This window comes from Amblyraja radiata, chromosome 7 (genome assembly GCF_010909765.2).
Source record: "Amblyraja radiata isolate CabotCenter1 chromosome 7, sAmbRad1.1.pri, whole genome shotgun sequence".
Taxonomy (NCBI): Eukaryota; Metazoa; Chordata; class Chondrichthyes; order Rajiformes; family Rajidae; genus Amblyraja; species Amblyraja radiata.
The window spans coordinates 44,703,175-44,724,730 of NC_045962.1; the positions used below are offsets into that span (position 1 = coordinate 44,703,175).

Sequence of the window (21,556 nt, forward strand, 5' to 3'; positions counted from 1 at the left end):
TTCTTAAAGATCTTTCAAGGATCCAGGCTTGAAAGTGAATTGAACCTCTGAACTAAAAGGAGTTGCAGAAGAATTGCATTGGGTTCTTCAGGGAGGCAAATCTATTAATTTTCCTCTTTTCAAATTTGCAACATTGCTATGTTTGTTCATAAAGGCAGCTGACTCCTCCCAGTACAAGGAAAGCGGTAAAAGAGACTGCTAAAGGACCAGAGAGAAAGATTGCCTTCCAACAGTTACACGTTTCCAATGAAAGTCAAAATGTACAATATGGGTTGCATTGAAATTATAAAACGAACGGAGTACAGCAATATTCGAAGGGAAAATCATGTTGACCCAGTCCCCTCCCTTACGAAAAAGGAATCATGAAAAATGGGCATCAATGCTTATGGGGAGAAGGAAGGAGAATGGGGGTTGGGAGAGGGGACATGAAAGATAAATCAGGCATGATTGAATGGCGGAGTAGACTTGATGAGCTAAATGGCCTAATTCTGCTCTGATATCTTATGGTTCAAGGCAAAAAGAACTGCAGATGCAGCGGGTTTTTTTTAAACAAAATGCTGGAGTAATTCAGCAGGTCAGGCATCGTCTCTAGGAGGCATGGATAATGTTTCAGGTCGCGGCATTTCCTCAGACTGATTTCAGTGAAGCGGAGGGGTGAAGGAAGCTGAAAAAGAGATGGGAGCAAGATAAAGCGTGGCCGGTGATGAGTGGGTACATGTGAAGGGGGTTTTGATTGGCATATGCATGCATAAAGGCCAGAGATAAAAAGGAGACAAAAGGGTGTCAGATAAAGAGAAAAGAGGAATGAACTATAAGGTCAGAGGAAGGGATATAGGTGGAAGGGGAAGCGGGATTGGGATGGATGAACTGGGTGGGCTGGGTGATAACGAGTTATACAGACAATGAAACTCAACAGGACAACAGTGAACTAGTACGACAACTAGGGTGGGAGAGGGTCGAAGAGAGAGGGGATGCAAGGGTTACTTGAAGGTAGAGAAATCTATACTCATACCACTGAGTTGGAAGCTGCCCAAGTGAAATATGAGGTGCTGTTCCTTCAACTTGCTTTTGGCCTCACTCTGACAGTGGAGGAGGTCCAGGACAGAAAGGTCAGCATGGGAATGGGAAGGGGAGTTAAAGTGTTTGGTAACCGGGAGATCACGTAGGCCAAGGCAGACCGTGTGAAGGTGTTCAGAGAAACGATTGTCTAAGCTTGGTCTTGCCGACACACCTGGAACAATGGATACAGGAGATGAGGTTGGAGGAGATGCAAGTGAACCTCTGTCTCACATGAAAGACTGTCGAGTCCCTGGACAGAGTCGAGGGAGGAGCTATAGGGACGGGTATTGTCCGCCCCACCTTTTTTCCAACTTTCTCTCCCCAACTACAATAAGTCTATTGAAGGATCCCAACCATTCCATGTCTTCCAGAGATGCTGCCTAACCCGTTGAGTTACTCCAGCACTTTGTGTTTTTTTCGTGTTAAAAGTGATTTGCATAACAACACTTTACCAGAAGGAAAGTCATTAAAAACTTCTGATTTATTCTGCTCATCTAATGAAATGTTATGTTCACATTTCCATTCTATTCATAGGCAGCCTAAGCATAGAAGCAGAATTAGGCCATTTGACCCATCAAATCTTCCCCTCCATTCGATCATGGCTGATCTATTTTTCCCTCTCAACCCCTATTCCTGCCTTCTCACCATAACCTTTGACACCCACGACTGAAACATACAATAGAAGCAGAATCAACACTATTTGTCGTCAGTGAAAGAAAGTACATTAATAATAGGGCCAAAGTACAAAACACCAGCATGAATTTTCAACTCACAGTTGAAATTAATATTAAATAATAAATTTCATTGGAATGATATGGCTAATAACATTACATTGACACCATACTTTGTACAGACACAGAGGTAAATTGTGTTAACTGAAATAACTTTATTTGCTTGGATCTGAAACAGATGTTGTTCATTTCAGTTAGTTAAATGGTCAAAAGTCCTTTTTAAAAATTATATGAATCAATTGTATGTAGATTTTCGAAGTACAATAGATTGAACTGACAAAGCAAGAGATAAGTAATACTGTAGAGCAAATAGACGGGAGGGATTAAGTTCAGACTGGAGCTAATTAGATTACATTTGGGAATCAAAAATGCTTCCTCCTAAATGTAAACAAAATGCAGGCGTTCTCTTGGCTTCTATCAACCTTCTCATACTTCTGACCTCTACTCTTTTCATGTTGCCGGTTGCAACCTTCACATTTCCACTTCTCCTTCCTCCCTTAAGGCATTCCTTAAAACCCACACAAATCAATAATCTTTTGGCCATCTGTCCTAATACATCCTTATATGGTTTAGTGTCGGCTTTAGTCCAGTGAGGAACCTCTCAAGTGCCATTAGACCTTTTACAATTGAAGGCATGTTTGACGCTCATCAGTTGAGAAGAGGTGCAGACTTGGTTGTGATGCCTACCCTAGTGAAATAGTCTTACAATCCTTTCTCTTTATGTTCATCAAAGAACATCCTTCACAGGCAGTATAGACCATTTTCATGGGAGAAGAGAGTGTTTCTATAGACCTTGAAGGAGTTAAACAAGCTTTATGCTGCCAGTGTAGTTAAGACTAAACTATATTCCACAAATACAAAAAAGGTTAAATATATCTAACTGATTGATAAATGACCTACCGCAGTGGAACGTAATTGCACAGATGCTCCACTGAGTGTCCCGAGGGCTTGGTTAAGTTAATTTTGTGAGACCTAATCCATTTGCATTTCCTTTTGTCTTATAGTGGTTGAGAGCCAAAGGCAAGGAATGTTTTTGTACTTTGTCAGCTGGTTGTCTACTTGGAGAGGTGATCCATTCATGTGAAGTGACATTCCCATCTGCATTCAAAGGCTATTACTCAATCAGATTCCACCACTGGCCACTATTTCAATCCATTCCGTGAGCAGCACATGAAGTTTGGCAGTGTATGGAAATGACAAGCAGGGCTTTAATGCAACACAAGGTTTCCACTTTAAGAAAACAATACCAGTATTGTTTTCAGAAATCAACACACTATAAAACATGAATTTATACCACTACTTCTCTCCAGCGCTCTTAAAGTAAGAGCAGGAAAGAGGAATACATTTCAAAATCAGTTTGTCCAAACAGTTTAATCCGAACAAGTATGAGGTGTTCCTTTCTGGGAGGCCAATTATAAGAGGAAAGTTTAGAGTATATTAAAGTACCCTTAGGACGGTGATGTACAAAGTGATCCTACTGTGCAAGTTCAAAGTTCCCTCTCAGCAGCAACACAAGTGGATAGTGCAATATATAAGGCATATGACATGCTTGCATTCATAGATCGGGCCACTGAATATAAATGTCAGGAAGTTTTGTTGCAACTGTATAAAACGTTAGTTAGGCCACATTTAATGTCTGGAATTCTGGTTGTCACACTCTAGGAAGGATGTGGAGAGGGTACAGACAAGGTTCTCTATGATGTCACCTGGATTACAGAGCATTAGTTTATGAGAAGAGCTTGGGCAACTTAGATTGTTTTCTCTGGAGGGTCGGAGGCTGAGGGACAATGCGCTGTAAGTGTAGAAAATGAAGAGAGGTATAGATAGTGTATAGTTAATCTTTTTGCCAGATTGTAAATGTCAATTACTACAGGGCATAGGTTTAAAGTGAGGGGGGTAAGCTTAAAGTGAGACACGGAGAGCGGCAGGTGTCTGGAACACTGCAAGGGAGGAGTTGGAGGCAGATATAATAGTAACAAATAAGAGACATTTAGACAGACATCGAGTGAAGCACAGCGACAGGACTCAAACCAAAGTTCGCAGAGCATCAGCACCCATGTCACTGAAGAGGGTGATACAAGCACAGAAATGCCGGTGGAGGAGCCCACGCAACAACGACAAAGACCTCCATTGGAGGGAAAGATCAAAGGGCACAAACCTGGAGTGAAATGGCCCAAAGCTGTTGAAAAGAAAGAGTGGGAGACGGTCAACAGTGACCTTATACATATCTTGGAGCAACAAGCGGGCACAGCAGTGGAAAAGCTTGAAAGGATGGGCAACACAATCTACAGCTATGGAGAAGAACGGTTTGGGGTGAGTAAAGGGAGAGGTGGAAAGAAATTACCAACACCAATCAAGTCCAGGAGGCAGCAGGAGATCGAGAGGCTAATCAGAGAGAGGAGACAGTTGAAAAAGCAATGGAAAAAAGCAACTGAGGCAGAGAGAGAAGGTCTCATGCTACTCCAAGAGGACATCAAGAGCCGATTGGCAACCTTGCGAAAAGCAGAGAACTTGAGGAAACTTCGCAAGAAGAAAGAACACACAAGAACACGGTTCTACAAAGACCCTTTCAAGTTCATCAAAGACCTCTTCGCAAAGGAAAAAAGTGGAACTTTGAAAACATCAAAACGGGAATTGGAGGAACACCTGGAAAAGGCCCACCAAGACACGAAAAGGCATGAGCAGTTAGTCATCCCACATGACATCCCGCCTATTCAACCACCTGAATTCAACCTGGACACCAGCCCTCCAAGATGGAAAGAGGTAGAGAACACTGTCCGGCGAGCAAGAGCAGCATCAGCTCCGGGGCCAAACGGAGTACCATACAAGCTCTACAAGAACGCACCGGATGTGTTACGCTTTCTATGGAAGCTCATGAGGGTGGTGTGGAAGAAGCAAACAATACCTAAGGCGTGGCGAAGGGCCGGCGGCGTGCTAATACCTAAAGAAAAGGATGCGTCAGACATCAGCCAATTCCGGCCAATATGTCTCCTCAACGTCGAGGGAAAAATCTTTTTCAGCATTGTATCACAAAGGCTGTCCACCTATCTGGTAACAAACAAGTACATTGATACATCTGTACAGAAAGCAGGAATTCCAGGATTTTCGGGCTGCTTGGAGCATACAAGCATGATCTGGCACCAGATCCAAGCAGCTAAGAAGGAGAAGAGAGACCTACATGTGATCTTCCTCGATCTGGCCAATGCATTTGGTTCAGTTCCCCATGAACTCCTTTGGGAATCTTTTGCCTTTTTCCATGTACCAGAGCTCATCACCACACTGGTCAAGAGCTATTTCCAAGACCTGCAGCTGTGCTTCACAACAGCTGACTTCAGTACAACATGGCAGCGCTTGGAAGTAGGCATCATGGCAGGCTGCACAGTCTCACCCTTGGCCTTTACAATGGCCATGGAAGTCATCATCAGGGCCTCAAAATGGGTGGTGGGCGGTGAACGAACCGGGGCAGGGCTCCGTCTGCCACCCATCAGGGCATACATGGACGACATAACAACACTAACCACTACTGCAGCATGCACAAAGCGGCTACTTGGAAAGCTGCAGGAGAACATCAAGTGGGCCCGAATGAAGATCAAACCAAGTAAATCTCGAAGCATCTCCATAGTCAAGGGGGTGCTTAGAGACACAAGGTTCTGTATCGGTGACGACCCAATACCAACAGTGTCTGAACAGCCAGTTAAAAGCCTGGGCAGATGGTACAACGCAAGTCTCAAGGACAAAGAGCAGGTGCAACAACTAAGGCAAGAAATTGTCAATGGCCTGGAGAACATCAATCAGACCCTACTGCCTGGGAAACTCAAGCTCTGGTGCCTACAGTTTGGACTCCTTCCTCAGACAATGTGGCCACTGACCATTTATGAAGCCCCAATAACAACTGTGGAGAAGATGGAGCGAACCATAACTTCATACGCGAAGAAATGGCTCGGGGTCCCACGATGTCTAACTAACATCGGCCTATATGGCAAAGGGGTCCTGGAACTACCTCTCACTAGTCTAACAGAGGAATACAAGTGTTCTAAAGTAAGACTTGAGATGACACTGAGGGACTCTAGAGACAAGACCATCAGTGCTGTTGCGCCGCCCCTAGTAACTGGCCGGAAGTGGACACCATCTGATGCAGTACAGCGAGCTTCATCAGCCCTGAGACACAAAGACATCGTGGGGCAAGTCCAGCAGGGAAGAGGAGGCTTTGGCCTTACGACAAGTAAACCAACTTGGCGAAAGGCCACAACATCAGAGCGGAGGACATTGCTGGTCGAGGAGGTGCGGCGACAAGAGGAGGCCGCAAGAAGTGCAAAGGCGGTCTCTCTTGCCAAACAGGGGCAATGGATGCAGTGGGAAGGTGTGGAGCGGAGGAAGATCAGCTGGAAAGAACTATGGGAAATGGAAGCAAGCAAGATCAGCTTCATCATCAGAGCGACTTATGACGTGCTTCCATCACCAAAGAACCTCCATCAGTGGTACGGCGAGGATCCAACCTGTGCCCTCTGCCCAACTCCAGCGACCCTCAAACACATCATGGTAGGCTGCAAGACCAGCCTCACGCAAGGGAGATACGCGTGGCGGCATAATCAGGTACTAAAAAGCCTGGCATCAGCCCTTGAGAACAGGCGGTGTGCGACCAACTCCTTGCCTCCGAGAGCAAGCAACCCCCCCCCCCCCTAAGGGCAACAACCTTTGTCCGAGAAGGACAGAAAACATCTAAACATCCTTCCACCAGATCAGAAGAAGGAAACCTATGCAGGGCCCGCGACTGGAGGATGCTGGCGGACATCGGCCGACAACTAGTTTTTCCACCTGAATTTGCTTCCACCAACCTCAGGCCAGACTTGGTGTTCTGGTCCCCTTCACAGAAGACTGCTTACATCATAGAGCTCACAGTTCCATGGGAGAACTCTGTTGAGGAGGCCTATGAGCGTAAGAAGCTGCGTTACGCAGAGCTTGCAGCAGAGGCAACGCAGCGTGGCTGGAACACCAAAGTCTATCCAGTTGAAGTGGGATGCAGAGGATTTGTTGCGTCATCTACCATCAGACTGCTGAAGAAGCTTGGAATCCACGGTCAGGCTCTGCGGAAGACCATAAGATCACTCTCAGAGGCGGCTGAAAGAAGCAGCCGGTGGATTTGGCTCAAGCGGAAAGACCCATGCTGGGCCCCAAGTATTTCAGGGTGAATCTTTGGGACGGTTTGACACGGGACACGCGCTGAGGGCTGATCATCCTGCAGCGGGCCGCCCTTGTGGAGGGTGTATAGTGTTAAAAGGCCGAAACACCCAGTGATGCAAGGGTACACTACTGATGATGTGTCCTGTGCCCAACTGTCCTGAAGGTTACCCAGGCCAAGATATACGTATCCACCCCCCCCCCCCCCCCCCGCCCCCCCACCGATGTTGAGCGTCTACCACTCTCAACAATCAACGAATGTCGTGAAATGCTCCCCACCTAGTGGCACAAGTGACTTCTTAACATCTTGTCCTGTGTATTTGATTCAGGCCACATTTAATGTCTGAAATTCTGGTTGTCACACTCTAGGAAGGATGTGGAGAGGGTACAGACAAGGTTCTCTATGATGTCACCTGGATTACAGAGCATTAGCTTATGAGAAGAGCTTGGGCAACTTAGATTGTTTTCTCTGGAGGGTCGGAGGCTGAGGGACAATGCGCTGTAAGTGTAGAAAATGAAGAGAGGTATAGATAGTGTAGATAGTTAATCTTTTTGCCAGATTGTAAATGTCAATTACTACAGGGCATAGGTTTAAAGTGAGGGGGGTAAGCTTAAAGTGAGACACGGAGAGCGGCAGGTGTCTGGAACACTGCAAGGGAGGAGTTGGAGGCAGATATAATAGTAACAAATAAGAGACATTTAGACAGGCACAAAACAGACAGGGAACAGAGGCTTACAGATCTCATGCAGGCAGATGCTATTAGTTAGATTGGATAGATGTCATGGTTGGCATTGGCATTGTGGGTAAATATGCCAGTCCTCTGCTCTTATGTTCTAAACATCTTGGCCAATATTCATTCTTCAGCTAAAACATATTTATTCTTATTTGCATTATGATTCTTACGTAGATGGAGGCAATTTCAGAGAAAGCTTACCACAATGATTGGAGGCAAGTCTATTAACTAGAGGTGCCCAAAATAACCTCCTGATTATCCTGCCACTCATCTATATAGGAGGTCAACCTATTTGGCCAAATAACCTGCCAAACAGCACACCTCTGGCATAGATGAAAAGGTGAACAAGCACACACCAAATAGATAGCACCCATCACCTAGGACAAACCAGGTCCACGAAGGAACAGTGCTAATCTCAGCACCATTCTGCCATATATGTTCCATTGATTTTCCTCCTAGGTTTCTCCCTGGTTTAGGATTAGACTTTAAGTAATAAAAAGGTCCTATAATGGTAGACATTTGGCAATATTACAGGATACGTCAACACGTTCTCCGAAGAACAGTTTTGCCCCGAGCAAGAAAAAAATGACCGTCAGGAAGGTTTTTCATATGGTTGTAGGCATAAGCAATGGGCACTACCTCCACCTGCAGATTGAAAAGAGGTCTATTCCTATGGCCCTTTACATGAAGACAGGGCAATTTGAAACACTTTACTGTCAAATATACACTTCTGTACTTATAGGAAAAGGAACAGCCAATTGGCATACAAACAGGTCCCACATGAGCTATTTTACCAGGTTCATGTTTAAATGAATATTGAGGAATAATACTGGATAGTACAAGAAGGTAAAGACTCCTGCTCTTCAAAATAATGCTATGGGACCATCTCCATTTCTTTGCATTTGCTCTTATTCCTCGCTCCCTCACATATTTATTTGGCTTCTCCTTAAATTCAACTATGCTATTCATCTTAATTGTACCATGTGGTGACAAATTCCACATTCTCACTAATTTGTCAAACAGCTCCTTATTCAATCCTGTTAATCCCAGAGAGCCAAACACTCTTCTCTGAGCTGTCAATGCACAGAATTTCCATTTCACTAATACCGAGATAACCAGAGTACAAAGTGCTCTCAAATTATGTATTTTAATGTTGAATTCACTGTAGAGAGTTAGTTTAGCAGCTATAAGATATGCATATAACAAATCTTCCTGCTTATTACAAAATAAACAGGAATAGTGATCTGGTGGAGCAAAATATTAATAGCGGAAGCAAATATAGTTAATTCCTATCTGACCTGAGCCCAAGGACACATAATTCCTTTGATACATAACCTAAAACACTTGGGTTGTGGTTGCGTAGCCAGAAAATACACAATGAAAAGGATTCCTTGGAGCAAATATAATTTCTTCCCCTTGTCTAGAAAACACTTACGGGACAGGAATGAATTTTTCTTGACTTTGACTGCAGACTTTTTAAGATTTAAAATAAATAATTGCTCAACATTACAGTGGGAAAATGTGTTTGTTGCTAAAACAAATTTAATATTCACCAGCAATTAAAAATGGGAAAATTGGAGGTGTTGGAAATTCAAATTACAAACAGTGCATGTCGGAAACCTTCTGCAGGTGAGGTAGCATCTGTGGAATGATAAACAGAGTAAATCCTTCAGGTCAAAGAACCTTCATTAGAACTGGGGGGGTGGGGGATTGCAAACTTCACATGGTCTGCCTTGTTTAGATGAATGCAATCAATCAACCTGGCGTTCACAATCAAATACGATCAAATAGAACAAGTTGTCCTACAACTTTAGGCTGTGCACGCCATACGCAAGAAGAAGATTAGAACTGGGATAGTGAGAAAGCAAGTTCGTTTTTATTTATACAGAGGTTTGGATGGAACAAAGAACTGTCTACAGTGCTACCAGGTACATCCAAGTAGGAACCCAATGTTTAGAAAGCTGCTTATTAATAAATTAATGAGGGATGTAAGAATAGAGAGAAAAACAAAGGGATATATTAAAGCTGTGTAATTCAGGTGAGCCTTCAGGAAGCTGAAGCCAAAAGGAAAATACTGGAAATACCCAGAAAGCAGACAGCATGGAGAGTGAAAAAACGGAGTTAATATTACATATGGATATCTTTGCAACAGAACTGGCCAATTTTGATAGAATGCCAGTTATCTGAAACTGTTTAGTTTGATATCAAGTAATGAATGCTGCATGTTGCCTTGGAAGAAGGTGATGTGCCATTCTTGAAGCTTACGTTGGGCTAATATTGGAGGCCATGGACAGATACAACAGAGTGGGATGTGGAGGATTAATCTGACCTTTCATCAGAGGTAAGGAAAAATTGTATTTAAAATGCAGACAAGCAGAAGGATGGGGAAAACAATTTGGATGTCTGTGATAGGGTGGATACCTAGGTTGCCCAGGTGACATAATGCATTTAAAGCTGTTTATTTAATATATGAATTAAGCTAATGAAAGGAAGAAAAACAAAAAAAACTGACCATTTCCATTTTGAGGTCATTTTTTAAATTCAGTTTTTCCGATAGTCTTAAGAAACTCAAAATTAATTCCAGAGAATAATCATAAAGATATTACAATAACATTTAATTTTGAATTGATTTGTTCAATCATTGTAAAACATCTTTTTTATTTGAGAAGCATAGTGGAGCAACTGCTAGAGCTACCTACTGCCTTGTAACTCCAGCAACTCAGGATCGATCCTGATCCTCATTGCTGTCAGTGTGCAGCTTGCCGTGTTCCCCTTGTGCCCACACTGGTTTCTTCCCATGTCCCTATAAACCCATGTGGGTTGGAAGGTTAATCGACTGTTGTAAATTGTCCCTCATGTGTTGGGGAGTGCTAGAATCCGGGGGTGTTGATGGGAAAATGCAGCGGATTAATCTAATCTAATCTAATCCAATCTAATCATTAATATGGTTAAAGTAGGATGTTTGTAAATGGATGCATGGTGTTTAGGCCGAAAGGCCTATTTTGGTGTTGTATCTCTTTATAATTTGGTGACCCTAAGAGTTCATTGACTAAGTTTGATGATTGAAAGCAAGGGGACAACGATGGGTGAAACCTATAGGAATATACCTATCTAAAGTTTGAAACTTTATCTGCTAATAACTAATTGGCTATGCCGCTGATGTGTGGAGATGGGCAGGTGCCCTATTTCCCCAAAGAAAATGTGCAGGATCTCAAAGACAGATTATGAATGGTAAAGTTTGGAATTTCAACAGTGGTTGAAAAAGCTCAGCCACGGATTCAAGTGTAATATTTCCCGATGTGCATGACTGTGGTAAATCAACATTTTCTTAATATGACTTAAGGGAAGCTTGTGGAAATAAATGCAGCCAAGCTTCAAATGCCTGGGTTTTTGAGAAAGCCAGCACCAATTGCTTTGGAATTAAATATATAGTTGCATGTCTGAAGTTGTGAGGACTGTTATGGTCGGACTCCAAATTCTATTTTGAAGCTTCTGGGTTTCAACATCTATCACCTTCAGAATAAGAGAAGGGAGTGTTGCTTTTTGAGCCATGGCGGACAGGGTTTCAATATCTGGAGCACAGCAAGAACATGATGAAAATTGTTACACTCAAGAGTACGTGAACAGGAGGAAGAGGTGGAGCAGCGGGCGAGTGAATGGAAAATTCGTGAAATGGAAACCTGGGCCAGAACAGAAGCTTCAAAATCAAGATTCCAGCTTTGAAATTGAGCAGTACAAGGAAACCTCTTTTGATCTAACACAACTATGTTTGTTTATGGGCACCACACCCTGAAAAACCACCACAATATTTTGCGGTCAAACATGAGTCAACCAATGGCTTACGAGTGACATGTTTTCTTCAGCAAAACTTTTAAGGAATATAATTGCATCATGTTCAGAACCTGGGATGTTTCTTTAAGCCTCCTGCACTCCTGTCCGCCACGGCTCAAAATGCAACACTCCCTTCTCTTATTCTGAAGATGACTGTGCACGACAGGTTTCATAAACTTGAGTAAATAATATGAACTGGCACATCGTGCAACACATCAGTATTGCAGTAGTCACACATTCTGTGCAACTATTGGATAAGACTTTAAGCCAAGGGATTCTTCTGTCCTTTCAATTGAACAAAAACATTCCCAAGGTGATATTTGGAACAGCAGGGGAGTTCTCCTTAGTTTCCTGACCAATATTTATACATTAGCCAGCATCATTAAAAACAGATTGCCTGGTCATTATTATATTGGAGGAACAGCCACATAGTGGTTAAGACACTGGACTTGTTACCAGAGATCTGGACAAATGATCTGGATATACAAGTTCAAGTCTTCACTAGGGAACTGATTATCATTAAAGTAATCAGTATTAATGATCATGAATGAACAACATTTTCAAAGACCCCTACAGCTCATAAATCTCGCTCAGGGAAGGAAAACTGCCAGTTGAACCAATCTGACCTAAATCGGTCTGTAAGCCATCAGTTTGGTTGACTACCCTTTAAAGGGATCAGGGGGTATGGAGAGAAGGCAGGTACAGGATACTGAGTTGGATGATCAGCCATGATCATATTGAATGGCGGTGCAGGCTCGAAGGGCCGAATGACCGAATGGCCTACTCCTGCACCTATTTTCCATGTTTCTATGTTTAACCGGTTCAGGGGCTAGGTTTAGGTTTATTATTGTCACATGTATGAAGTATAGTGAAAAGTTGTTTTGCTTGCCATCCAAACAGATGAGATATACCATACATAAATACAATCAAGTCAAACTCAAGCACAAAAGACAGAGCAAAGCGGAAAATATAGAGTGCAGAATATGGCTCCTAGCATTGTAACACGTCAGTTCCATAGTAAGTCCAATGTTCACAAAAAGGTACAGGTTAATTGGGCAGTACCCTAATTTATGGAAGGACCATTCAGAAGGCTGATAACAGAGAGGAAGAAACTATTCCTGAGTCTGGTGGTGTGTGCTTTCAAGTTTTTGTACCTTCTACCTGTAGGTGCAGAGAGAAGAGGGAATGACCAGGATGGGACAAGTCTTTAATTATGTTGGCTGCTTTTCTGAGGCTGCGTGGTGTAGATGGCATCAATGATGGGAAATCTGGCCTGTGTTACATTACAATTCTCTGCATTTTCTTAATATCTTGGGCAGAGCTATTCCCAAACCAAGCTATGATGCAACCCGACAGTATGTTTTCTGTGGTGCATCAGTAGAAATCTTTAAGGGTCAGTGGAGACATGTCGAATTTCCTCAATCTCCTCTGGAAGTAGAGGCATTGGTGCACCTTCTACGCTGTTGCATCAATGTGGTTGGTCCACAACAGATCCTTGGCAATAGTAATGCCAAGCAGCTTAAAGCTCTCAGCAATTTACACTTCAGCACCATTGATCCTGATTGGGGAATGTACTCCACCAACCTTCCTGTAGTTATTAACTAGCTCCTTCATCTTGCTGACATTGAGGGAGATGTTATTGTCCTGACACCATGTCACAGAGTTCTCGATCTCCTTCATGTACTCTGTCTCGTCATTGTGCATGATTCGGTATACCACAGTGGTGTCATCTGCAAAGTTGGAGGTGGGGTTTGAGCTGAATTTGCCCATACAGCGTGTGTGTAAAAGGAGTATCATAGGGATTTGAAAACACATCCGTGTTATGAATTACTGCGGATGAGATGTTGCAACCTATACTCGCTGAATGTGGTCTGTGGATCAGAAAGTCGATGATCCAGTTTGCATGTTACCGCACTCTGGCAACAGCGGTCTCTACGAAAGGTGGGGAGGGGTGGAGATGGATAGATGTGATTTATGCTGGGATCACATTGGGGATGTGCCAGAAATGTCGGAGAATGATCCCAAGATCAAATAATCCGAAGAAATTAACATCAAATGTATCAATTCAGCAGGACTATGGTGATGCAGCGGTAGAGTTGCTACCTTATAGCACCAGAGATCCGGGTTCGCTCCTGACTACGGGTGCTGTCTATAGGGAGTTTATACGTTCCACCCGTGACCGCGTGGGTTTTCTCCAAGATCTTTAGTTTCCTCCCACACTCCAAAGACGTACAGGTTTGTAGGTTAATTGGCTTGGTACAAATGTAAATTGTCCCCTGTGTGCGTGTAGGATAGTGTTAGTCTGCGGGATCGCTGGTCGGTGCGGACTCGGTGGGCCGAAGGGTCCGTTTCCAAGCTGGATCTCACAAACTAAACTAAAAATTTCAGTGACAAAAGTGGAAGCTGATTCCTAAATCCAGGAGTATGGAGATAAATTTGGATGAGATTATTGTGTTTATGGCAGAGCTATATTTGGTAAAAAAGACTAACATGGGAGTCTTTGTTGTCCAGGCATTCCATAGATGAGTTTAGGGCCAGATAGATGGCTTCTGCTATGGACCTGTTGCAACAGTATGCACACTGTGGTGGATCACGGCTGTCTGGGAGGCTGGAGTTAATCTGTGCTATCACCAGTCTCTGGAAGTACTTCATAACTGTGGATGTCAGAGCCACTGAACGGTAGACATTAAGATTGTCATACCTTACCTTGCTTTGGCATCAGGATGATTGTGGTCTTTTTGAAGCAGTTGGGTAACTGGAGTGGTGAGAGATTAAAGATGTCTGGGAATACCTCTGCTAGCTGATCCACAATGATTCTGAGGACAAGGCCAGGGAATCCATCTAGACCAGTTGCCTTCCATGGATTCATTCTCAGGAAGATCAATCTTACTTCTGCCACGGTAATGGTTGGTACAGTCACACTTGAGCCTAATGGGATGTGTGATGTTCCTCCGCTGACCTGTTCAACGCGGGTGTAGAATGCGTTACGTTCATTGGGGAAGTACCCATTGTTGCTAGCGATACAGCCCACATTTGATTTGTAGCCCATTATCGTGTGCAAGCCTTAGCACAATCCATGGATATCCATGTCATTGCCTCAACATTGCAGCTTGGTCCAAAATTACCTCCTGGCATCCTTAATGGCTCCGCAAAGTGGTAGATAGATTTCTTGTACCACTCGTGATTGTTTGACTTGAATGCTGCAGACTTGATCCACCTATGTGGATCGCAGGGGTCATCCATGGTTTCTGGTTGGGGAACGCACGTATCATCTTCTTTGGTACACAGTCCTCTATACACTTGCTGATTAAGTCTGTGACATATTCATCTAGGTTAGCCGCAGAGTCCTTGAACATTGACCAGTCCACAACTCAAAGCAGTTGCAAAGGATCTCATCTGTCTCATTGGATAAATACTGCACAACTTTCTGTACCACATCCTCCCACTTCAGTTTCTGCTTATGAACAGGGAGCAGAAGCACAGCCAGGTGATCAGATTTACAAAGGTCTGGGAATGAAGCGTTATGTGTTTTTGATGGTTGTGTAGCAGTGGGCGAGGGTGTTTGTGCGTCTGGTTGCGCTCTTGAGGTTGGCCTGAGTGGAGTCCTCGCTATTGTGAAAAAGGCCTCAGGGTACTATGTTTCAAGGCTTTTGGTGACAGTGTGTAGTTCCTCAAGTGCAAGCTTGGCACCAACCTGGCATGGGATGTAGACTACTGTCAGGATTGCTGAAGTGAATTCCCGCAGCAAGTCGACACTTCACTGTAAGATATTCTGGTTTGCGGACCAGGAGCTCACAAGATCCACCACATCACACTTCATGCGGAGTTAATTAGAAAGCAGACCCCTCCACCCCTAACGTTCCCTGAGGACATTGTTGCAAGAAGCCCTCAGGTTGAATGGCCCAGTCAGGGGTGATCCATATCTGTATACATTTTTTAATATACCTTGTTGCTATCCACTTGTGTTAATATACCTTGGCCTAGGTCCATATTCCAAGAACTATTAAGACTGTGCTTTGTGGGATCTCACTTTGCATAAATTGGCATTTTTTAATTAAAAATTTTCCTACATTTCAACAATGATTACATCAAATACACTTCAGCACCTATAAAGCAATTTTAGATGTTGTGAAAAGGTGCGATATTAATACAAATGTGTATTAATCTTTTCACACTGTCTCTTCTACTACTGAGAAGGTGCTTCGCCTTTAGTAGTTCTGGGAGGTTGTTTCAGAATCATATATCTTCATCCCACAATATCCTGTCCAAGACTGCTTCCCCAAAGCACAAAGTGCTGGCGGGTCAGACAGCATCTGTGGAGGGAATGGACGGGCGATCGTTTGGGTCACCTTCAAACTGAAAAAGGATCTGACCCCAAATGCCCCTGTCCAATCTCTCCACAGATGTTGTCTGACCTGCTAGGTTCTTCCAGCACTTTGTTTTTCTGCTCAAGATTTCAGCATCTGCAGAATCTTGTGTTTCCATTTTACACCTGTCCAAAACTTATTTCAGACCATGGAGATAATAGCCTAGAAGTTTATTCTCACATTGTTGGGAAAGAAAAGAACTGTTTACATATGGATTAGAAGCACGACTCATGCCAACTCCACACAAGAGCGTGTACGTTTCAATTAAGTCCACTCTTATTCCACTGAATTCCAGTGGATACAAGCCTAGCCTGTCCATTCTTTATTCATAAGACAACCCACCCTGAAGGATAGGTTATACAGGCATTTGGACGGGCAAGGGCTGATTAGGGATAGTCTGCATGGTTTTGTATGTGGGAGGCCGTGTCTCACAAATCTGATCCATTATTTTGAAGACGTGACCAAAAATGAGGGCACAGCTGTAGATGTTGTATACATGGATTTCAGTAAGGCATTCAACAAGGTTTCGCATGGTAGGCTGTTCTGGACGGTTAGATCGCATGGGATCCAAGGAGAGATAGCTGAATGGATAGCAAATTGGCTCAATGGGAGGAACCAGAGGGTGATGGTAGAAGGTTGCTTCTCGGACTGGAGGCCTGTGACAAGTGGTGTGCCTTAGGGTTTGGTGCCTATTACTATTTGTCATCTACATCAAAGGTTTGGATGAGAACATACAGGGCAAGATTAGCAACTTTACGGATGATACAAAAGTGGGTGGGTTTTAGTGGGTGCAGATAGTGAAGATGGTTGTGAAAGATTGCAGCAGGATCTAGTTCGATTGGCCAGGCCAGCTGAGGAATGGTTGATAGAATTTAATACAAAGAAATATGAGGTGTTGAATTTTGGGAAGGCCTCTGGGGAGTGTTGTAGACCAGAGGGATCTAGGAGTGCAGGTGCATGGTTCCTTGAAGATCGAGTTGTAGGTCAAGAAGGCTTTTGGCACATTGACCTTCATCAGTCAGAGTGTTGAGTATAGAGGTTGGGAGGTCATGTTGCTGTTGTATAAGACGTTGGTGAGGCTGCATTTAGAATATTGTGTTCAGTTCTAGGAACCATGTTATAGGAAAGATATTGTCAAGCTTGAAAGAGTTCAGAGAAGATTTATGCGGATGTTGCCAGGACTAGAGGGTGTGAGCTATAGGGAAAGGTTGAGTAGGCTGCGTCACTATTCCTTAGAGCACAGGAGGATGAGGTGTGTAAAATCATGAGAGGAATAGATCGGGTAGATGCACAGTGTCTTGCCCAGAGTTGGGGAATCGAGTACCAGAGGACATAGGTCCAAGGTAAAGGGGAAAAGATTTAATAGGAATCCGATGGGTAACTTTTTCACACAAATGGTGGTGGGTGTATGGAACAAGCTGCTAGATGAGGTCGTTGAGACTGGAATTATCCCAACGTTTAAAAAACAGTTAGACAGGCACATGGATAGGACAGGTTTGGAGGGATATGGACCAAGCACAGGCAGGTAGGACAAGTGTAGCTGGGACATGGTGGCCGGTGTGGGCAAGTTGGGCGGAAGGGCCTGTTTCCACACTGTATCACTCTATGGCTCTGTGAATATGACACCCAATGAAAATAGTTGTTACTTTGTAGGAGACCCTTTGTACAGAGACCCATACATTCTCAATTCTCACAGCCCTGCTAGGAATTCAATTCTTTATCTTCCATTGGGAGCTCGCTGGCTCCAAAAACATGTTCTAGTGTGAAACTCAGTTTATGTCAATAATAATAATGCATTGTCCAGTTTTTGACTCCAGCTTGAACTTCAGCCAACTTGATCTGAAGAATGGTAGTTCTTGTTTACTCATACCGGAGACTGTCATAGGTGGTGGCTCAATGAGTAGGCAAGGACTGTTACTTTTACAAGGCTAGCACTCAGCACATGTTCCTTTTAAGGCCACTTCAGAATACTTTGTAGTTTTACAGTTTATACTGCACACAGTTCACACTCGAAGACGGAGTCTTCCCAGCTTTTACAATAACGTTTCTGCACACAAAACTGACTTCCATTGGGGACCTGTCCATGCCATGCCTTGCTGAATAACATGGAAGTCAAATTCAGAGGTCATAGGTAACTGCAGGAATCTCATGGAAGGGTTCATGAGGCTATCTGTGACAACTATGAAAGGTTGATATAAGCCCTTTTCCAGCCAGAATCTATAGGGACATGTGCTCAAAGATTTCCCTGAGGTGCAAAGTCTATTTAGTTTATATTTAATCACAAGTAATCCTCACTGAGATTTGTGACCTGCAAAGATCTCAAATACAGTTCTCACATGAGCCTGACCTGTTCTCAATGTCCAGGCCAAGGTCACCTTCTCTCCCCAGTCTCTGCTTCCCAGCTTCAATATCGTTCTAGGCCGCCGCCGCTGATCTCAAAAACATCTCATGGTTGCTCACAGCAGTGTTAGTATGGTCATCCAAGCTCCATACTCATGCATTTGTTGACTTTTCCTTCAGCCCACAACAACAGGCACCAGGATTTGTTGATGTCCAAAGTGCTAGTTATCATCAACCTCACACATCCTCCTGCCTGGAATGCCCAGCTAACACCCCAGAGGGCCAGCAATCTCCCCCACTACGGACGGACGACATCCCATCTCCAGGTATCATCTTCCATTCCTTTCCAGGACCCCTCTGAGAGCCTGGGAACACTTTCCCTCCTATCTCTCATCCTTGCAGCACCCATTAGTGAGTCGGCACTCTCCAGTAGTAGACATGGCTGGTTACATTCTGCATGTTGGCTTTTAAGTGCCTGGCACCTGAGGCTGCAGCTGTGTGGCTGGCTGCCAGCAGCCAGGCAACACAGCAACAGAGTATTTGAATGCCACGTGTTGAAGCTAAAAGGCATTTGTTGCACAAGGTATTTTGACAGCGTTATTTTGTAATGCTCACAAAGGAAGTTCCCTATTTTCATGGCATTAAAAAAAAAACTAAATATCCACCAGAATGTTACTGTGACAGGAGGGCGGCGCGACTCTCGTCAGCAGCGGCCTCTGCAGTCCGTCCGTGTTTTATTATTTTTTGTCTCGTTTTTATGTAGTTTTTGTTATTTTTTTTGTTGGGGTATGTGTGGGGTGGGGGTGGGGTGGGGGGGGAGGGGGTAACTTTAAAATCTCTCCCTGCACGGGAGACCCGACCTTTTCTTTGTCGGGTCTCCGTTGTCGTTGGGGCTGCAACGTGGAGCGGCCTCCGACAGGAACGACCTGGGGTTCCAGCTGCGGAGCTGCCGACTACTCACCGTCACGGAGCTGGCCGAGTCCGGAGCGGGTGGAGCGGTGGTGGAGCGCTGCTGCCACCCGACCTCCGGAGTTTCGGAGGCTGCAACTGCGGGTTTGGCGGACGGCGGCACCGGGAGCCCGCGGGTCCCTGCTGGGAGACCGCTTTTCGGGGCTTCCGCAACGGCGACTTCTCCCGCCCGAGTTGCGGGGTTGAAGAGCACCTGAGCGGGGCCTTACAGCACCGCCCCGCGCAGCTTGGAATGGCTGCGGGACTTTGCGAGCGCACGCCGGGGGCTCTAACAACAAGACCCGGTGTGCGACCTTGCATCACCCGGCGTGGCTTTAATGGCCGCGGGACAATCGCCATCGCCAGCCGGGGGCTTTGACTTTGACTCTGACTCTGACATCGGGGGGGGGAGAGTGAAGTGGAGAGATAAGTTTTTTTTGCCTTCCATCACAACGATGTGATGGATGTTTGTGTAAACTGTGTTGTGTCTCGGGTCTTTTTGTTTTGTAATGTATGGCTGCAGAAACGACATTTTGTTTGGACCTCAAGGGGTCCAAATGACAATAAATTGAATTGTATTGTATTGTATTGTATTGTATTGTATTGTATTTAGTTATAAGCAGAGGACAGGCTTTTTAATGTTCGGGTGTAAGAGGCTGAAGGGTGATCTTATTGAGCTATCTTATAGAGCTATACAAAATCATGAGAGGTGTAAATAAGGTGAATGGTCGTTGTCTTTATTCCCAGGGTAGAGAAGCCCTGTACAGTCTTAGGTTTAAGATGAGAGGGGAAATGTTTAAATGAGACCCGAGGGGTGATTTCTTCACACAGAGGTTAATCCATATATGGAACGAGCTGCCAGAGGAGGTGGTACAGGCTGGTACAATTATGACATTTAAAAGATACTTTGATAGGTACATGTGTAGGAAAGGTTTATAGGAATTTTTGCAGGCAAATGGAACTCACTCAGTTACAAAACCTGTTGGCATAAATGAGTTGGGCTGAACTGCCTGATTCCAGGACGTGTAAGAGAAAATAACTTCAGTGCACCAATAACACCATGCTGCCTTTGCACATGCAAACAGGAGTTTGTAGGCCTATATATTTAGGTATGGTTCGCCCATTATCGATTATCCTCCAATCGTCCAGTTTTCAATGCTGAGTCTAGACAGGAATGTTATGGACTGGTCAAAGTCGAAGTGGTAAGAAAACAGAAGAGACGGTGCACGTTTCCAATCTTTCAACAGCACTCAGGACCAGAACCTAATCCAAGTTTTCTTCACCTCAATTCCAGGGATGATAAGGCATTAAATAAAATCTCCCACCACCTGGAATCAGTTGGCTCACACGTAAACATTTTATAAGTAGGATATTTATTGGAAGTAAACACAGATTCAAACAAATGTGAAGATCAGATGTGATTGGCAATTTCTCGTAGCATGTTAAATTTACATAGCTTTCATCATTTCTTTAAGGAAATACAGGAGAAACTGATACAAAGTGCTAGAGTAATTTAAACCCTGAAGGGCCCCAACCCAAATCATCACCTCTGCATATTATCCAGAGATGCTGCCTGAACTGTTGAGTTACTCCAGCACTTTGTGTCTTTTAATGTAAACCAACATTTGAAGTTTCTTGTTTCTACAAGAGAAACTGGTTTGGTTTACAAAGTTCCAGGTGCCAGCTCCCACAACTGAAAGTTAAGCAAAGTGTGAAGCATGCACACCCAGAGAATATGCTTAATGCGTATATCTCAATTACCTTTCAGGTACAGGAGGCCGCTGCTTGTTGATCTTGGCGTACAGTCCATCCAGGTTCTCTGGTTCTGGACTCAGATTTTGAGGTGGATTCATTAGGTGCAGCAGTGGGGAAGGGGGCTTGAATCCACCGTGGGGCGAGGGTGGCTGCCGGAAGTGATTCACTCGGGCATAGTTCGGATCCATGTCATCGTCTTCAATGTCAGGTACCGAGAGACCAGTGGAAGGAAACTGATCATACCGTTCTCGTGCTTGCTTCTCTCTGAGCTCTTGATGCTTGGCTTCAATCCTGGAAATATAGATGAATATCATAAGCCACGTCTAATAACCATACTCATAAAACAGTATAGCACAAGAACAGGCCCTTCAGCCCTCAATATCTGTACATGTTGACAAGACCATCACTTATCTGTCTGCACATAATCCATATCCCTCCATTCCCTGAATATCAGTATGCCTCTCCAAAGGTCTTTAAAATGCCCCCTAATATTTGATTTTTCTAACCTCGGTAAAGATTCTGACTGTCTATCCTATCTATGCCACTCATATGTGTAGGAAGGAACTGCAGATGCTGGTTTAAACCAGAGATAGACACAAAGTGCTGGAGTAAC

General features: G+C 44.2%; 1 protein-coding gene across 2 annotated transcripts in view; it reads right to left on the bottom strand.

Moving 5' to 3' along the window:
* The window catches only part of pard3b (par-3 family cell polarity regulator beta), a 1,048,449-nt gene that overhangs the window by 246,872 nt on the left and 780,021 nt on the right, over positions 1–21,556 (bottom strand). For both annotated transcript variants that reach the window (XM_033024356.1, XM_033024355.1), the window contains exon 20: positions 20,950–21,234. In XM_033024356.1, coding sequence (XP_032880247.1) covers positions 20,950–21,234 — 285 coding nt within the window. The remainder of the gene's footprint in view (positions 1–20,949; positions 21,235–21,556) is intronic.